At 38.6% G+C, this 18,660-nt stretch overlaps 2 protein-coding genes across 6 annotated transcripts; both read right to left on the bottom strand.

Annotated features, from left to right (window-relative positions):
- Nucleotides 1–4,047: 4,047 nt before the first annotated feature.
- Nucleotides 4,048–10,539, bottom strand: LOC148837100 (extracellular calcium-sensing receptor-like). Of its 4 annotated transcripts, XM_088914062.1 has the most exons (7): nucleotides 10,527–10,539; nucleotides 8,565–8,724; nucleotides 8,115–8,382; nucleotides 6,948–7,778; nucleotides 6,482–6,703; nucleotides 6,055–6,178; nucleotides 4,048–4,961 (listed from the first exon to the last, which is right to left on the bottom strand). In XM_088914062.1, the coding sequence occupies exons 1-7, from the start codon at nucleotides 10,537–10,539 to the stop codon at nucleotides 4,048–4,050; spliced, it is 2,532 nt and encodes an 843-aa protein (XP_088770188.1). The 4 variants fall into 4 exon arrangements, with proteins under 4 accessions (XP_088770188.1, XP_088770186.1, XP_088770189.1 ...); XM_088914060.1 differs by lacking the exon at nucleotides 10,527–10,539 and having other exon boundaries at nucleotides 8,565–8,773; XM_088914063.1 differs by lacking the exons at nucleotides 6,482–6,703; nucleotides 10,527–10,539 and having other exon boundaries at nucleotides 8,565–8,773.
- A 2,410-nt stretch (nucleotides 10,540–12,949) lies between these two features.
- On the bottom strand, nucleotides 12,950–17,819 carry LOC148837099 (extracellular calcium-sensing receptor-like). 2 transcript variants are annotated; one of them, XM_088914067.1, is made up of 5 exons: nucleotides 17,611–17,819; nucleotides 16,941–17,214; nucleotides 15,718–16,551; nucleotides 15,000–15,123; nucleotides 12,950–13,863 (listed from the first exon to the last, which is right to left on the bottom strand). In XM_088914067.1, exons 1-5 carry the CDS (start codon nucleotides 17,817–17,819, stop codon nucleotides 12,950–12,952), a joined length of 2,355 nt encoding a protein of 784 aa, XP_088770193.1. The 2 variants fall into 2 exon arrangements, with proteins under 2 accessions (XP_088770193.1, XP_088770191.1); XM_088914065.1 differs by lacking the exon at nucleotides 17,611–17,819 and adding an exon at nucleotides 15,300–15,521 and having other exon boundaries at nucleotides 16,941–17,183.
- Between the last annotated feature and the right edge of the window lie 841 nt (nucleotides 17,820–18,660).

Genomic DNA, 18,660 nt, shown 5'->3' with positions numbered 1-18,660 from the left:
TTTTGGATTTGGGCATTTTTCCTGACCTTGGCTTTTGGAGTGTGTTTCTGGCACTTGTTACTAAAATTGTCTTCTTGCTTTGGACTTTCGCTCACCTCTTGACCCTGACCTTGGAACCCGCATAGGGTCCATTCCTGCACTTCTCAGTTGTGAATCAACCTAACAGATTCCTGGGCCCTGGGATCAATCTGGGGGTGTTGTCTGTATGGACTTTGTGTGTCTTGGATTCTGATGTAATAATGAACTGCAGACCAATTTCTAATTTACCATTTCTATCTAAGGTTTTAGAACATGTGGCTGCACATCAATTACAGGCTCGTATGATAGCTAATGACTCCTTTGAGCCATTTCAGTCTGGCTTTTGCTCAAATCATAGCGTAAAGACTGCTCTTGTCAGGGTTATGAATAATTTACATATTAAATCATTCTATGTTGCTAAATTGCTTGCAGACTTTTGTTTGTCTATCAGTGGTACTGTCTTTAACTGGTTTTGCTTTTATCTGACTGACAGGAAGCATTTTGTCATCCTTGGCCCTCATGAATCCCCCATGACCCCTGTCAATCATGGTGTGCCTCAGGGTTCAGTTTTTGGTCCTTTACTTTTATTATTGATATGCTACCTCTCAGCCAAATGATACGCAAACATGGTCTTCAGTTTCACTGTTCTACAGCTGATGCTCAGATTGATGTTAAAACTTCTACCCCCTCTGGTCTCCCCCCCTCCATCACTTGTCTCTTGTTTGCTTGGTCGACATCCAATTCCCTGAAGCTAAATATTGACAAAACACAAATTTTACGGGGAGGTAGCAAATCACAGCTGGAAATACTCAAGGGCTTCGCAGTAATGGCTGATGGCTTCACCATTCACACATCAGCCACAGTCAGGAATATGGGAGTCACACTTGATCCTCTCCTGTCTTCTGAGCCTTCTGTGAAGAATTTGCTGAAGACATCTTCTTTTCATCTTAGGTAATTTTTATCAATGTCCGATGCTGAGTGCCTGGTTCATGCATTTATAACATCAAGGCCTGATTTATCCAACTCTTTACTCTATGGGCTCCCTAACTCTCTTCTCAACAACTTGCAATATGTTCAGAACTCTGCAGCCAGACTACTTACTCACACCACACCCTGGGAGTATATCACTTCTACACTGAAGTCTCTGCATTGGTTGCCTATGAAGGCTCTGGTCAGTGGAAGCTGGTCCTCTGCTCACTGTACCTGGGACTAAATCAGGGACTTTTGATGACTAAGTTTCGGACTTGTGGTGACCGTACCTTCTCTGCTGCTGCTCCAGGGTTGTGGAATGACCTTCCTCAGACACTAAGAGAGACGACGTCTTTGACTCTCTTCAAATCCAAACCTTAAAACTTTCCTTTTCACCAAGGTCTACATCTGATTGCCTACATCTGCAAAAGCACATATGCTGTTGATTACGTTTTTCTTCTCTTAGTTTTTATTGTACTTTTTTGTTTTGTCTTTTTCATAATGTGCAGCATCCTTGGGATTAGAAAGGTGTTTTATAATTAAAAGTATTATTATTATGCGTATATTCTCCTCGTGTTTGTGTAGGTTTCCTCCCCCAGCCCAAAAACATACAGATAGGTTAACTGGCTTCTGTAAAAAAATGGTGTGTGTACAGGCGTGTCTGTGTGTTTGCCATGTGATGGAATGGCATCCTGTCCAGCTTGTACCCTGCCTTGCGCCTGTTGTTTGCTGGGATAGGTGACCCTGAATGGGATGAAGTGGTTGAAAATGGATGGATGAATGGTTGTTGCGCAGATGGATTCCTGGCACACTGTATTCAGAAAAGGGGAAGTTCAATATGCTGTGGATTGACGGTGATTATGAGGAATTGTTTTGTAGCTTCTAAATTAAAGTGAAAAATAATTATAAACGGAAACCTTTTTTCAGATTTCCTCATAACTGAATTTGTTTTTGAATTTGGAAAACTACAATTTCAAAGGTGCAAATCAAGCAATACAAGCAAAATGACTCACCTGACCAGACATTGCCAGTGTACAGAAACAGCCTAGTTGGAAGTCGGCCAAATAAATTTGACACTGCTCAGAAGGGCCAAGATGGTAAAACAATACTCTTTAAGAGCTTTGGATTTCTGAGTGATAGACAGACTTGACAAAATACAGTCATGAAAAGGGCTTACTGCTTGGAGGTGAACACTAAAACTGGGGTTATATACTGTATTTAGTGGAGCACCACAGGGACCGGTTTAAGAACAGAAGGCTGAATATGTTAGGAAGCTACATGGTCCCATTTTGCTTATTTGGTACAGTAGTTCTGTACCTTATCTTAATTGAATAAGGCATATTGTCTGTGTATCAACAAATGGTTCTCTCAAATTGTGGCAGGTTACCTTTAGGAAAGTCTGGAATCACAGCCTCTTCTTAGAGGCTGCTATTCGGTCTATAATTGCTTGTAAATAGCCACACCAGTGGTGACCAACGTAAGTATTGGTTAAATGGAAAAGGGTTTAGAAATCTCCTGTTTTCACATGGGTGAAATTAGGCTCTGTTTCACATTCAAAGGGAGTATCTACTGTAGGTCTTGATGGTTATAATTTTTTTGCATGCTGTTTTTTGTGGGCCCTGAATAGGCTTGGCACTACTGTAGCTTTAGTTTGAAGTCAGTGAGTTTTTGTGAGTGTAAAATTGTGGGACCAACCTGGTTAAGGTTATCTTAAGGTTAACAATAGCTGTATTATAGACTGACATTAGAATTAATTGGCATCTTTGTGATTTCTTATTTCCGTATATCTTTTGCTGCAATACAGGATAGATTCACTTGTTGAAATAAAAATATACAAAATGTAATTAATTGTAAAATTTAACTCATATAGGTTTTGAAATGGAAATCTAGTAAGTAAATTGATTCTTAAAATGTAAAGAGCTTTAGGAAAATATATAACAAGGATGTAACTGCTGTGCTACATGCAGATTCTTAGAAGACAGTTTGTAAACACAGTACGTACTGTCTAGATTACTAAATTAGCCGAGGGTAACTGCTAAGCTTTGCAAAATATATATTGGCGCTTCTTCTTCCGTTTCTATGATGTAATCTGTTTTGTCCTAAGGAAAGGGGAAGTATTAGAAGGGACAAAGTGCTGTACTTTCCCTTGCATTAAAACATCTTTATAAAAAGCCTGTACTGCCTGTAACAAGTTGAGTCTCTGACGCACTCTGCAGATTGACAGCAGGGCTCTCAATATTGCAATATTGAAATAAAGACCTTACTCAGGTGAGAACTCTCTCTCATGGCTTCCTTGATAGGTATATTTCCATGACAGTTTCTTTACATTAAATGATGGCATACATTTTAATGAACTAATATGCCTGAATTAAGCCTATATAATTTGTTCCACTATCTATTTTCTTATACTCTAAGATGATGAACAAGAGAAAAACAAGGTCAAAAGACATTAAAAGAAAAAGAAATCATGATTGTTTTGATGTTATGTTCCCCATAATGTGTTTCCTAGTGTTTTTTTCAGGTTTAAGCAAAATTATGTAGCATTTCGGAGCAAAAATGCAAAGGAGCAGACCAAACGTTGAGGACAAAATTGCAAAAATCTCAACTGCAACTGTGTATTTTCCAGGTGAGCTGATATATGCAGGTATGAAGGTGACCCAAACTGCACAGAAGATGACCATGCTGAAAGTAATCAGCTTGGCCTCATTGAAATTATCAGACAGTTCTGGTGGACACATCACTTCTGTTTTACATGAGTGCAATGAAGGAAATGTATATTTGTTGTCAGTGTACAGTATGTACAGTACAGTGTATGTACAGTATAATTAAAGCACTGAGACTGCAGCACACCAGTGTAAGAATTACAAGCAGTTACAGATCTGCTGCCAGTAGAAGCTGATAATATGACCTCCATTTACTAGCAAATAATCACACCAGGAGAAAATGACTTAATTTTTGCTTAATCTGGTCAATAGAATAGAATTCCACATTCTCTCATGGGTGTACCTACACTAAGATTTGTTTTGATTGAGATTAAGCCACCTTCATTTCAAAGACAAATCATAGTCGTTTGGATGGGATTTTTCCCATAATTTGTTTTCTAGTGTTTTTCTCAGGCTTAAGCAAAATTATGTAGCACTTAGGAGCAAATATGCAAAGCAGAAGACCAAACGTTGAAGACAAAATTGCAAATATTTCAACTGCAACTGTGTATTTTCCAGGTGAGCTGACATACGCTGGGATGAAGGTGACCCAAACTGCACAGAAGATGAGCATGCTGAAAGTAATCAGCTTGGCCTCATTGAAATTATCAGGCAGTTTCCTGGCTAAGAAAGCCAGCACCAAACAAGTAGCTGCAAGCAGGCCTATATAGCCCAGTACTGCATAAAATGCAATTTCTGATCCTGTGTTACATTCTAAAATGATCTTTTTATTACTGAGTTTAAGATTTTTGTGAGGGAAGGGAGGTTTTAAACTAAGCCACAGCACACAGATTACAATCTGCACAGCTGTACAAGAACAAACTATGATCTTCTGCTGAACTGGCCCAAAGTTTTTTGCCATGTTGTCGTTGGGAAGAGTGGCTCTGAAAGCTGTTACAACAACTATTGTTTTTCCCAACACACAGGAAATACAAAGTGCAAATGTGATTCCAAAGGCTGTGTGACGCAACATACAGGTCCAGGCTGTTGGCTGCCCAATGAAGGTAAGAGGGCAGAGAAAACACAGCAGCAGAGAAAACAGCAGGAGAGAGCTGAGCTCAGAGTTGTTGGCTTTTACAATGGCTGTGCTTCTGAAGGAAAAGAAGACTGAAATAGTGGCTACTGTCAAGCAGAGTCCAAACAATGACACAGTAGTGAGTGTGATTCCCATTGCATCATAGTAGGAAAGATACTCAATGTCTCTGAGGATGCAGCTGTCTTTTCTAGTGTTAGACCAGTAGTCTTGTGGGCATTGATTGCATTCAGCTGCACCTGAAGAGAATTTAGAGAAAATTAGTGATGTCAGTTTTCAGAAATTAACAATTCAGTTCAATTTATTTTTATATAGCGCCTTTCCCAACAAGGTTATCCCAAGGCACATAACAATGCAGGTAACCACACATTTTGTCAATAAAACAGGAAATGCAAAGAAAACTGTTTTATGTGAAAATACTGTTTTGGTATAAAATTATTATTTTAAATGATTCCATTACATTTAAAAAAGTTATCCATATCATACCAATAATGTTTGAATAACTAATAGGTTTATTCCCTGCTGAAAAGAGAAGAATGAAAACACAACATTTCGGCTGTGGAACGTTCTTCAGGTCTGAGCCCTGAAGAAGGCTCCACGGCCGAAACGTTGTGTTTTCTTTCTCCTCTTTTCAGCATGGAATAAACCTATTACTTGTTCCTCTGCAGCCTACGCATGCTGACGCAGCACCCCACCTGAACTTGTTTGAATAATGACATTTTAAAATGAAATGTGATAAAATGCCATGGAAAATTCAGTTTTAACCCTAATAATTTATAGCTATTTTATGTTGGTGTCATTTTGATATTCTTGTTTAACATTTCCCTTTTCATATTTAAATCTGTATCACTTACAGTAAGATATCATGTAAATCTGATCCTGTGCTACAATATATCTAAAGTAAACTTAAATGTATTACCATACAGATTAATTTCCACCTACATCGTTAACAATCACAATACATTATAGTTCTTCAATATTCCTTCCACTAAAAATGGTCACGCTCATGTCTCACTACAATACAGTATGTACTGTAGGACTCCAGTTTAACAATAAACTCAATACTGTGCTTGTGGGAAGAAAGGAAAATACACTTCCATTAGAAAAAAAAAACTCTACATGGCTTTTCAAAGTTCACAGTATCCCAGCTGTTTTATTATGCTGTTTTATTTGTGCAATTTAGAAACATTTAAAATATGAGCATATTTACAGGTAGATTATTATCTTGGAGATCAGATCAATTTAGTTTCTGAAAAAGCAACATAATATAATATGACTTCCATGAGTTCTCTTTATCCGTTTCAGTAAATGAAATTGATTGTAAGTTCATACCTGTAGTGTTTGCCATGGTACCATCAGCACAAGGAATGCAATCGAAGCAGCAGATGGGCTGGCCTTTCCTGGCTGCTCTTCTTGTGCCTGGGGGGCAGCTCTCAGAACACACTCCTGCTGGAACCTGAAGAGAAAAAAATATCACAGAATCACTATTGCTTGTTTTAACAGACAGAAGATTTGTTGATCCTATCATTGTTTTTATTTTGTCTGTGAATGGAGAAGATCAATTAAAAAATGTTCTGGATTCAAAACTTTGGAAGTCAGCTATAAATATAGTCATCATTTTTATCAATATACTGTACTGTATTTGATGTTATATGGTTGTTGTCATTCTGATGGATCTAATCACATTTCAGTTAATAAAAGAAACATACAGCACTTTCTGCCTTAACAATCATTAACAATAATCAAATGAAATCCTTACCTCTCTCCCAGTGCTCCAGACAATACTGTCCTCATCAATCACTAGCTGACTGCCTCCATCTGGTGATGTGTCAAAGTGACCCACTGTCACGTGGCTGACCACTCCTTTGTTGAGTTGCCAGTTTATAATGTCATAGGCAGCAGGAGGATCTCCGTTCTCATCAAAGTACACAGCTTCTCCAAAACGGTTCACAAAGTTGACTCTTTTTAGATGTTTTGTGACCTTGTATTGGATAAACATCTCATGTTAATTTATGCAGCACTTTATTATTGTGTTGAAGAGGTTTACATATCAACTTTTTGACATCTTTACAAGCTGTAGTATCTGAAATGTATATATGTTGTGATTTAAAACTACATGGACAGAATGTCTCAGAAATAATAAATAGCTCTACATCTTCTCTCTCTTGTGTGTTGATGAAATGCAGACATGCAGCCATTTATTTGACTTGCAGTGTTTTACTCACCTGCCAGGGCTCTATTCTTGAAACATCTCCACATAGTACAGTTGTACTTTTTTCTTTTGCACAGAACAGTAAGTCATGAAGTGCATGCACGATGGCATACACTGCTTTGTATACGTTATATGTCAATCTTAGCTGTGTGACATCAAAGAAAGCGTTTTCTATTTCATCCAGTCTCTCCTTTCCTGTGCATATCTTAGACTTGGTTTCTGAAACATTTTGTTTGAAGGATTCCTCTGTCAAATTTAAAGTGCACCCGAAGATATTTTCCCAGAATGCATTATTTAAGGCGTTTGCAGAATCAAGAGACGGACGTATATTGAGCAGAAAATCTTTAAAGTCCGGAATTGCCATTTTGCGAGTTGCAAGTCCAATTGTGCCACCAAAAGACTTAAATATTTCTTGAGTTGAGGGTCTTGCTGCTGTTATCCAGTCTTCACTTGCGATCCACTGTATACCTGTTATGTTTTGCCTGACGATCTCTTGCATTAAAGGGTACAGGTCACGCTCTGAAGCAAATGCCAATATGACTTTCACCGTTGATTTTTTAATCATGTCCACTAATTGAAGTATTTTTGATCTTGAGTAGGTGCTGAGAATGTTTTCAGTGAAGGCAATGCAAACTCCGTATTTTACCACTTCCTTGGTGAAAGACTGAATCCCAAATATACCGTACTCATTCTCGGATTGGATAGCTCCGATCCACGTCCATCCGAATCTCTTAACAAGGAGAGCAAGAAATTTGGCTTGATGTAAATCACTTGGAATTGTGCGTGAAAATGTAGGAAACTCTATTTTATTGCTGAGGCACGTACATGTTGAAGTGTAGCTTACCTATTGAAATACAAACCGTCACATTAGTTTTTTTTTCGGTGCTTGTACAAAACAGAATTTCAGTTCATGTTTAGTGCAAGTTAATTTCTATTTAAACTTCGACTGAACAGGTGTATATGCTAAGAAAAACAATCAGTAAGAAAACTGACTTCGCGATGATAAAGAAAATGTTTAACTATTTCCTTTAAAAAACAATTTTATAAAGGTATTGTGAGGCAAACATTGACTTCTATCTCGAAGTTTTATGGTCCCTGATTAAATATCTCATCTAAGAACTCAGATGGAAGTCCAAACTTTCTTCTGAATTTCCAATTCAGAAAATGTAGATATATTTACCAAGGGAATGCCGAAGGGTCCCACCACTCGAGAGATATCTACCGAATCAGAAGTTACAACTGCAGGGGTTGAAGAGGGACATGTAGAGTTAGAAGCCTCTAGTCCATTTATTATTGCGAGAGCCGCTCTTACAGTTAGAGTTGACGAGGCGCAGTTGTCGAGGACTCGATAGCCCAAAGTGATGTTGGGAAGCAAACTGTTGTCCTTGTTGATCTCCTCTATGGTAAAAATCATCGCCTGGGTCCATCGAAACGCACGCAGATCAAACCTATTAAAACATTTTGATATCACAAGCTTACATGAAAATTACTCTTCCCTTAAAACATTTGACTCATTCCCATTGTACTGTACAGTACGTGACTGTTTTTTAACCCACCTGTTACTGAACCTACTGTACGTTCAAATTGAAAACTTAATGTTCTGATAACTGCAGGAGGTACAACAACTTACCCAACACATTTCGCTTGCTGTGGCCGAGTTTCAAACGACACGTAAACGTTTTCCTCTTTAGTAAATACAGGGAAAACACCACCGATCAGTAACTGCCCGTCTTTGAATAATCCGGTTGTTTCAAATTTTTCTAGCATCCTGCAGGTCAAATCACCGTTCACTTGAAAAGAGGAACATAACATGAATAAAGATAGGATCGACTTATTCATAATGCTGTGCTGTAGGCTAACGTGTAAGAGTATTACAATAATAGTTCAACGGTCTATTTTCCTTTTATGCACTGAACCAAATTCCCCATGGCCTGTCAAAGGGATGCACAGAACAAAATAATCAAGTCCACATATCCCGAGAGGTAATCGCGTTTGGGAAATGTGCGACCTGCTCTATTAACGTGAACTGCGTCTCACCTTAAGAAGAAACAACAGCTGCCTACAGACGGTGTTAACACAATATTGTTTTGCTCTCAATCGACCAGAAATAAATCCAAAAACATTTTTTTTATATGCAAGATGCCTTAGGCTTTTACCGAAAATAATTGCATCCTTTTAAACACTATACAATGCAATTCTCAGTATCACCAGCATGAACTGTCCATTTTCTCCTTAGAGTATTTTGATTGCAAACGAAATGATTTCAACACTTAAACTGAGTCTGAGCTTCAAAGCCTCCAGTACTAATGTTCCAGTGCACACATTCACTGTTTGTTTCTGAAAACCCTTACGTGACACTTGGTTTGCTGCATATTGGGTTATCACTTAGTTTTTTTGCACACACATATATAATTTAGGATTTAATAAAGTTTTTTGTAAACTATGCAAAATATAATATGCAACTTGATAATTACTTATAAATATTAGGATATGTTGCTCTCAGGGTTATTATAATCTCCAAATGGGTGAGATACTCACTGTCATTACAGTTACTATGATGCAAAAATGCTGCAATATTCAACTCGTGTGCCACTTGACTACAATTTTGTTGTCACAACTCTTATTACTTTGAATTAGAGATCCTCTCTACAGATTGACTTGTTACAGTTCCAGCATCCTGACACCAGAGGGCACCCCAACCTCTAGTGCCTACTTCCTCTGTGCAGCAGAGGTAGGTCAAGCAGACGGCAGTAACCCATCCCTGCTTGCTCAGTGTCCCTACTTCACCACGCCTCCCCTCTCCAAACCTATTTAAGCCCTCCAAACCTATTTAAACCCTCACACCTGAAGAAGGCTCCATGGCCAAAACGTTGTGTTTTATTTAGTCTCTTTTCAGCATGGAATAAACCTACAGTATTACTTCTCCTGCTCTTTATTCAAACTTTGCTCAGTATTGTCTTTAACTCTTTGAGCCCTTGATCTAACCTTTGCTGAATTATTTCTGGACTCCTTGCCTGACTTTTGGATTTTTGCCTGTTTCCTGACCTTGGCTTTTGGATTGTGTTTCTGGCACTTGTTACTAAAATTGTCTTTTGCCTTGGACTGCTCTACTCCCTGGGGTATCTAAATCTACATTGAAAAAACTGCAGTATGTCCAAAATTTGGCAGCCAGAATCCTGACCAGGTCTAATGCAAGTGATCACATTACTCCTATCCTGGAGTCCTTGCACTGGCTTCCTGTGAAATTCTGTGTGGGCTTTAAAATCCTCATGCTCGTCTATAAGGCTCTGCATGGCTTGGCACCTCAGTGCCTGTCTATTCTATTATTGCCCTACTCCCCACCTTGCAACCTTCGCTCTTCTAATTCTGGTCCCCTAACTGTCCCCCAAGCCCGTCTGCATTCTTTGGGTGACAGGGCCTTCTCCCGTTATGCCAAGCTCTGGAACTGTTATGCCCCCAAGCTCATGAACTCTCTCTCCAAGGATATCAGAGAGTCACCTTCTCTAAACTCCTTCAAATCCAGACTCAAATCCTTCTTCTTTAGAAGAGTCTTTACTTAACTTTACTTAAAAGTTTATTATTATTTTGTCACCCTTGGTCCTCATGAATCCCCCATGGCCCCAGTCAATCACGGTGTGCCTCAGGGTTCAGGTTTTGGTCCTTTGCTTTTATTATTGATATGCTACCTTTCGGCCAAATGATACGCAAACATAGTCTTCAGTTTCACTGTTCTGCAGCTGATGCTTAGATTGATGTTAAAACTTCTTCCCCCTCTGGTCTCCTCCCTCCGTCACTTGTCTCTTGTTTGCTTGGTCGACATCAAATTCTCTGAAGCTAAATAGTGACAAAAGACATCTTTTTTTCATCTTAGGTAATTTATATCAATGTCCAATGCTGAGTGCCTGGTTCATGCATTTATAAAATCAAGGTCTGATTTCTCCAACTCTTTACTCTATGGGCTCCCTAACTCACTTCTCAACAACTTGCAATATGTTCAGAACTCTGCAGCCAGACTACTTACTCACACCACACCTTGGCAGTATATCACTTCTACACTGAAGTCTCTGCATTGGTTGCCTATGAAGTCATGTATTCAATATAAGATCTTGTTACTTTCAAGGCTCTCAAAAATCTGGTTTCATCATACATCTCCGACCTCCTCCATGTTTACATTCCCACTCATAGGCTCTGGTCAGTGGAAGCCGGTTCACTGCTCACTGTACCTGGGACTAAATCAGGGACTTTTGGTGACTAAGTTTCGGACTTGTGGTGACCGTACCTTCTCTGTTGCTGCTCCAGGGTTGTGGAATGACCCTCCTCAGACACTAAAAGAGACAACTTCTTTGACTCTCTTCAAATCCAAACCTTAAAACTTTCCTTTTCACCAAGGTCTACATCTCTTTTCACCAAGGTCTACATCTGATTGCTTACATCTGCAAAAGCACATATGCTGTTGATTACGTTTTTCTTCTATTAGTTTTTACTGTACTTTTTTGTTTTGTGCAGCATCCTTGGGATCAGAAAGGTGCTTTATACTTAAAAGTATTATTATTATGCGTATATTCTCCTCATGTTTGTGTAGGTTTCCTCCCCCAGCCCAAAGACATACTGATAGGTTAACTGGCTTCTATAAAAAAATGGTGTGTGTACAGGTGTGTCTGTGTGTTTGCCATGTGATGGACTGGCATCCTGTCCAGGTTGTACCCTGCCTTGTGCCTGTTGTTTGCTGGGATAGGTGACCCTGAATGGGATGAAGTGGATGAAAATGGATGGATGGTTGTTGCGCAGATGGATTCCTGGCACACTGTATTCAGAAAATGGGAAATTCAATATGCTGTGGATTGACGGTGATTATGAGGAATTGTTTTGTAGCTTCTAAATTAAAGTGACAATTAATTATAAAGGGAAACATTTTTTAAGATTTCCTCATAACTGAATTTGTTTTTGAATTTGGAAAACTACCATTTCAAAGTCGCAAATCAAGCAATACAAGCAAAATGACTCACCTGACCAGACATTGCCAGTGTACAGAAACAGCCTAGTTGGAAGTCAGCCAAATAAATTTGAGCACATTGCTCACAAGGGCCAAGATGGTAAAACAATACTCTTTAAGAGCTTTGGATTTCTGAGTGATAGACAGACTTGACAAAATACAGTCATGAAAAGGGCTTACTGCTTGGAGGTGAACACTAAAACTGGGGTTATATACTGTATTTAGTGGAGCACCACAGGGACCGGTTTAAGAACAGAAGGCTGAATATGTTAGGAAGCTACATGGTCCCATTTTGCTTATTTGGTACAGTAGTTCTGTACCTTATCTTAATTGAATAAGGCATATTGTCTGTGTATCAACAAATGGTTCTCTCAAATTGTGGCAGGTTACCTTTAGGAAAGTCTGGAATCACAGCCTCTTCTTAGAGGCTGCTATTCGGTCTATAATTGCTTGTAAATAGCCACACCAGTGGTGACCAACGTAAGTCTTGGTAAAATGGAAAAGGGTTTAGAAATCTCCTGTTTTCACATGGGTGAAATTAGGCTTTGTTTCACATTCAAAGGGAATACCTACTGTAGGTCTTGATGGTTATAATTTTTTTGCATGCTGTTTTTTGTGAGCCCTGAATAGGCTTGGCACTAGCTTCAGTTTGAAGTCAGTGAGTTTTTGTGAGTGTAAAATTGTGGGACCAACCTGGTAAGGTTATCTTAAGGTTAACAATAGCTGTATTATAGACTGACATTAGAATTAATTAGCATCTTTGTGATTTCTTATTTCCCTATGTCTTTTGCTGCAATACAGGATAGAACCACTTACTGAAATAAAAACATGAAAAATTTAATTAATTGTAAAATTTAACTCATATACAGTAGGTTTCTTTACATTAAATGATGGCATACATTTTTATGAACTAATATTCCTGAATTAAGCCTGTATAATTTGTTCCAATATACATTTTCTTATACTCTAAGATGATGAACAAGAGAAAATACAAGGTCAAAAGGCATTTAAAGAAAGAGAGATCATAATCGTTTCGATGGTATCTTCCCCATAATGTGTTTCCTTGTGTTTTTCTCAGGTTTAAGCAAAATTATGTAGCATTTCGGAGCAAAAATGCAAAGAAGCAGACCAAATGTTGAGGACAAAATTGCAAATATTTCAACTGCAACTGTGTATTTTCCAGGTGAGCTGACATATGCAGGTATGAAGGTGACCCAAACTGCACAGAAGATGAGCATGCTGAAAGTAATCAGCTTGGCCTCGTTGAAATTATCAGGCAGTTTCCTGGCTAAGAAAGCCAGCACCAAACAAGTAGCTGCAAGCAGGCCTATATAGCCCAGTACTGCATAAAATGCAATTTCTGATCCTGTGTTACATTCTAAAATGATCTTTTTATTACTGAGTTTAAGATTTTTGTGAGGGAAGGGAGGTTTTAAACTAAGCCACAGCACACAGATTACAATCTGCACAGCTGTACAAGAACAAACTATGATCCTCTGCTGAACTGGTCCAAAGTTTTTTGCCATGTTGTCGTTGGGAAGAGTGGCTCTGAAAGCTGTTACAACAACTATTGTTTTTCCCAACACACAGGAAATACAAAGTGCAAATGTGATTCCAAAGGCTGTGTGACGCAACATACAGGACCAGGCTGTTGGCTGCCCAATGAAGGTAAGAGGGCAGAGAAAACACAGCAGCAGAGAGAACAGCAGGAGAGAGCTGAGCTCAGAGTTGTTGGCTTTTACAATAGGTGTGCTTCTGAAGGAAAAGAAGACTGAAATAGTGGCTACTGTCAAGCAGAGTCCAAACAATGACACAGTAGTGAGTGTGATTCCCATTGCATCATAGTAGGAAAGATACTCAATGTCTCTGAGGATGCAGCTGTCTTTTCTAGTGTTCGACCAGTAGTCTTGTGGGCATTGATTGCATTCAGCAGCACCTGAAAACAGTTATGAAAATTAGTGGTATGACCCGCTTTATAATTAAGGAAGAACAGCTGCATGCCACTTAACATTTTTGAATCACAACTCTTGGGCGCTTGGTTATAATTAAGGCACAGGATGGCCTCTGTTTGGTGTTTGCATGTTTTCCCTGTGGGTTTACACTGGGTACTTCACTATCCTCACACAGTTTCAGCACATACTGTCTAGCTGAAGTGGTATTTCAAAATTGGTTCGTGTGTATGTCTTGTGCTGGACTGGTGTCCTCTCCAGGGTTGTATTCTTGCTTTGAGTTTGCACTTCCAGGTTCAGGCAGACTTGGAATCTCAAAACTGGAAATGAATGAAATTTGCACGAACTGAAATTCCCTCTGTCTCTGTACTGCACAAAGCAGTTATTGACAAGCGATAGATAATTACTAGAAATCTGTGTGATATGCTGATTATTTTTTAATAATTACTTTTTAATCAGAAGGTTTTAGATTTAGATTTAGGTTTTAGTTTACGTACAGCAAACTGCCTTTAAATATTCTGTGTATTGTGTATGAGTTACTGAGGTTTGGTAGTTAATCAAATTGAATGTTAATATTCCACCAGACATGATATAATAAGATTAAAAAGTCAAACGCTGTTATACTGTAGACAATGTATTTATTCTTGCTACAATTTAATGATTTTCACTTGTTTTGCAAAATGTTAATGACATTTTATGGGGTGGCAAACTGCAAATAAGGAATTCAATTACCACAGTACTGTTGTGCAAAGAAGACACACAATACCTTCTGATGTATTTCCACTTCACGTTTTCAATAAATATTTTAAATGACAGTGGTTACAATATAGAAGAATATCTAAGGCTCCAGCAAATGAATAATATAAAAACATTTTCTATAGGAACTGGATACAATTTTACAATTTTGCCATTGTGTAGAAGTTGCATAAGTGATTTTTAAATGGGTTTTTAAAGCTTTATTCTCATTAATTAATGGACCACAGAAGATGGATTTAAGACAGATTTTCACCATGCAGTAATGCAAGGAATTTGGTCAAGTTTCATAGGTAAACAATTAAAGAAATGCAGGATGTGAAACATGTTCTCTGTATTTAGAAATAATCTCTTACTATGTAGTTCATACCTGTGGTGTTTGCTATGGTACCATCAGCACAAGGAATGCAGTCGAAGCAGCAGATGGGCTGGCCTTTCCTGGCTGCTCTTCTTGTGCCTGGGGGGCAGCTCTCAGAACACACTCCTTTGGGAACCTGAAGAGAGAAAAGTGGGATATGCTTAAACATTTTAAAGTAATTTCTTTAGAAGATTTTAAATATAAATCATTATATGTTATAATAATATACAGTACGGTATAAAATACACAACAAACACACAAAATCAATACATATTTTGTGAGCTTTGGAGAACGGTGTAAAAAAAGACTTACCTCTCTCCCACTGCTCCAGAGAATACTGTCCTCATCAATCACTAGCTGACTGCCTCCATCTGGTGATGTATCAAAGTGACCCACTGTCACATAGTTTACCACTCCTTTGTTGAGTTGCCAGTTTATAATGTCATAGGCAGCAGGAGGATCTCCGTTCTCATCAAAGTAAACAGCTTCTCCAAACTGGTTTACAAAACTGACTCTTTTTAATTGTTTAGTGACCTCGAAAGTGTTGAACAAATAGTTATTTTTTTTATAAATCTAGTTTTTGACAATGATAAAAACTGCAGTGTCTAACATCTTTGTGTGTACATTTCAGTGATACTTTTCAAACAGATCATAAAGAAACGGCTGTGTTTCTTATCTCAATAAATAGATTTGCACACAGAGATCAGACCTGCAATTTGCTTTTACTCACCTGCCAGGGCTCTATTCTTGCAATATCTCCACACAGTCTAATGGTGTTATTTTCTTCCTTTTCACAAAACAGTAAGCCATGAAGTGCATAAGCTACAGCATACACTGCTTTGTGTACATTATATGTCACTCTTAGCTGCGAGACGTCGAAGAAAGTGTGTTCTGTTTGATCCAATCTCTCGTTTCCATTGCAGATCTTAGTGCTGCCCCTAGAAGCTGTTTCTTTGGAGCTCTGCACTTTCAGCAGCAGAGTGCACCCAAAGACGTTTTCCCAAAACGCGGTTAATAAACTTTGTTCAGAATCGAGGGATGGGCGTATATTGAGGAGAAAATCTTTGAACTTTGGGATCGCCATCTTGCGAGTTGCAAGTCCTATTGTGCCACCAAAAGACCTGAAGAATTCTTTAGTTGATGGTCTCGCTGCTGTTATCCAGTCTTCACTTGCGATCCACTGTATACCTGTTATGTTTTGCCCGACGATCTCTTGCATTAAAGGGTACAGGTCACGCTCTGAAGCAAATGCTAATATGACTTTCACCGTTGATTTTTTAATGATGTCCACTAATTGAAGTATTTTTGTTCTTGGGTAGGTGCTGAGAATGTTTTCAGTGAAGGCAATGCAAACTCCGTATTTTACCACTTCCTTGGTAAAAGACTGAATCCCAAATATACCGTACTCATTGTCCGCTTGAATAGTTCCGATCCAAGTCCAACCGAAGTGTTTAACAAGCTGAGCAAACGTTCTGGCCTGAAAAAAATCACTCGGAATAGTGCGGGAAAACGTTGGGAACTCTCTTTTGTTGCTGAGACAAACACATGTTGAAGTGTAGCTCACCTTAAATAAAAAACAAACATTAATTGAGGTACTTTTGGAGAAAACTATATGCATAGCGTTGATGACAAGATGGCTATTTAAAGATAAGCATTATTAAACTATTAAAATACTTTATTAAAAGACATAAATCTTAAGTATTGGTAGTGAACGTTGTTTTAAACAGTGAAAAGGCAAATTGTGTCCATGTAAGCAACTAACAGCACATACTATAAGCACTACAACAATGATAGACTCCTATTAAAAAGAAAAAAATGCACCAGTGTACAGTATTAACGTATAAAGAAATGTAAACATTTTCCCGATAATACAGTACATTAGGATGCTGGTTTAAGCGCAGATTGCTAAAATGTATTGTCGATATTTTAAACAGAAAGAACATTGAGCTTTACCAAAGGAATCCCAAAATTTCCAATAGCTCTGGCGATATGTAAGGAGTTAGAGGTGATCACAGCAGTGACTGGCGAGGGACATGAGGAGTTCGAGTCAACCTCTTCTGGTCCGTTGGCTAAGATTAAACCCGCTCTTACAGTTTCAGCTGGAGAAGCGCAATTGTCGAGGATTCTGTATCCCAAAGTAATGTTCGGGAGCAATCTGTTGTTCATGTTTATTTCCTCGATGGCAAAGACCATCATCTGTACCCATCGAAACACATCAAAATCAAACCTGTTAGAAGGAATAATAAGTTAAGGTAATATGCTCTTGCATGGCGCCTTTCTACCTTATACTAAGCTTTGGGGGTCTGAGGTTGGTTTTAGGCTGGGGCGCAATATTCTCCGAGGTAGAGAGTACTGTACTCTTTGCTCTCCGTTACGCGACCGAATAATGGATGACAGGCTGCTTCTAGGTGTCGCGAGGCATAACAAAAAAAGAACAGGTTAATATCTTACTTAAATATTTATTTTTGGTCCCTTTACAGGTGTTGTTTCTACGGCGACATGTATGGGTCTGATTTCCGTTAAAAAAAACCCCACAATAACAGACAATTTACCTTAAAATGTTAAATATTAAAAAAATACTTAAAACAAATATTGTGTAGCTCTTGCGTGCACTGAGACTTACCCAAAACATTTAGCTTTTTGTGGTGCTGTTGTGAACAATGTACCGGTGTCCTCAAGTGTCCCAAAAACTGGGAAAACGCCACCGATCACTAAATCGCCGTCTTTGGACAAACCTGACATTGTATTTTTCCCCAGTATCCTGCAACTCGAACCACCGTCAGCCTGAAAGCCGCAAGACAACATGAAAAATATTACAATGTGTGCATTCATTATGAGCTAGCTCGTATAAAAAAGCAAAATGAATCGAAACTGAAGTAGCTACAGTATGTCATTTTATATACGGAAATAATCTCTCAAAGTCCCAGCGCGTAATTTTAATGAGCGCCACAGGGAGAATGAAATGAGCAGTCATCTCCCATGAGGTTTCTCTGTCTCCGTATGAAGGGGGAGATCCGGTAGCACGTACGCCTACAGTACAGTACATTTCTGTATATCAGACATCAAATAGTTTCTGATTAATGATATGGTTAAAAACTCAATCAAAAGGAAAATATGGAAGGTTTAAATATATGAAAAATAACTGTTAGATAGTCAGCATTGAGCACTTGGTGGACCGTCCTCATTTTACTGTCTTAAACACTTTTTTCCATTGTCAGCACTACGGAGCATGTCTGTTTTCTCTGCAATCTGGTTCTGCCCTGAAAAAACTGAAGTTTTTCATTTAAATCCTCGTCGTCTCTTTAACTGGGGTCTGCAGCATAGTTTTGTCGCAGAATTAGTGAACGTCTGAGACAGTAGATAAAAAGGAGTCTCTGAAGGCGTAGACAAAGGGATCTATTAGACCAGTGAAACAGGTGTTTCCAGAGTCGGGACATCAGGGGGCGCTGCTAAATGTCAGCAGGCAGTTTTAAGGGTAGAAACGGTTTTAAGGCTCAAGTAGAAGGGTGCGTATTGATATATTGATCGTATATTGATTCCAAAGACCCGAGCCGTAGAGTAAACCCTTGAAATGTTTTACACAGATGGAAAGCATGGTCGTATTTAAAATGAGAAACTGTAGAGACCTCAGAAACTGTGCATCTGAACTAATTTACAGTAGGTTTGTTATATT

The sequence above is a fragment of the Atractosteus spatula genome, chromosome 4 (assembly GCF_055471065.1).
Source record: "Atractosteus spatula isolate fAtrSpa1 chromosome 4, fAtrSpa1.hap1, whole genome shotgun sequence".
NCBI classification, from domain to species: Eukaryota; Metazoa; Chordata; class Actinopteri; order Semionotiformes; family Lepisosteidae; genus Atractosteus; species Atractosteus spatula.
Note: the sequence above shows the minus strand (reverse complement) of the source record. Positions and strands in the feature narration are given on the sequence as shown.

Coding starts and splice junctions, on each gene's coding strand:
- LOC148837100 (XM_088914060.1), bottom strand. CDS start 8,773: ATGAATAAGTCGATCCTATCTTTATTCATGTTATGTTCCTCTTTTCAA. Junction 6,704..6,947: donor CAAGAATAGAGCCCTGGCAG/GTGAGTAAAACA, acceptor ATCCAATACAAG/GTCACAAAACATCTAAAAAG. Junction 4,962..6,054: donor TACCATGGCAAACACTACAG/GTATGAACTTAC, acceptor AATTCTCTTCAG/GTGCAGCTGAATGCAATCAA.
- LOC148837099 (XM_088914067.1), bottom strand. CDS start 17,819: ATGAATGCACACATTGTAATATTTTTCATGTTGTCTTGCGGCTTTCAG. Junction 16,552..16,940: donor GAAATTTTGGGATTCCTTTG/GTAAAGCTCAAT, acceptor TTTTTATTTAAG/GTGAGCTACACTTCAACATG. Junction 15,124..15,717: donor CAAGAATAGAGCCCTGGCAG/GTGAGTAAAAGC, acceptor TTCTCTCTTCAG/GTTCCCAAAGGAGTGTGTTC.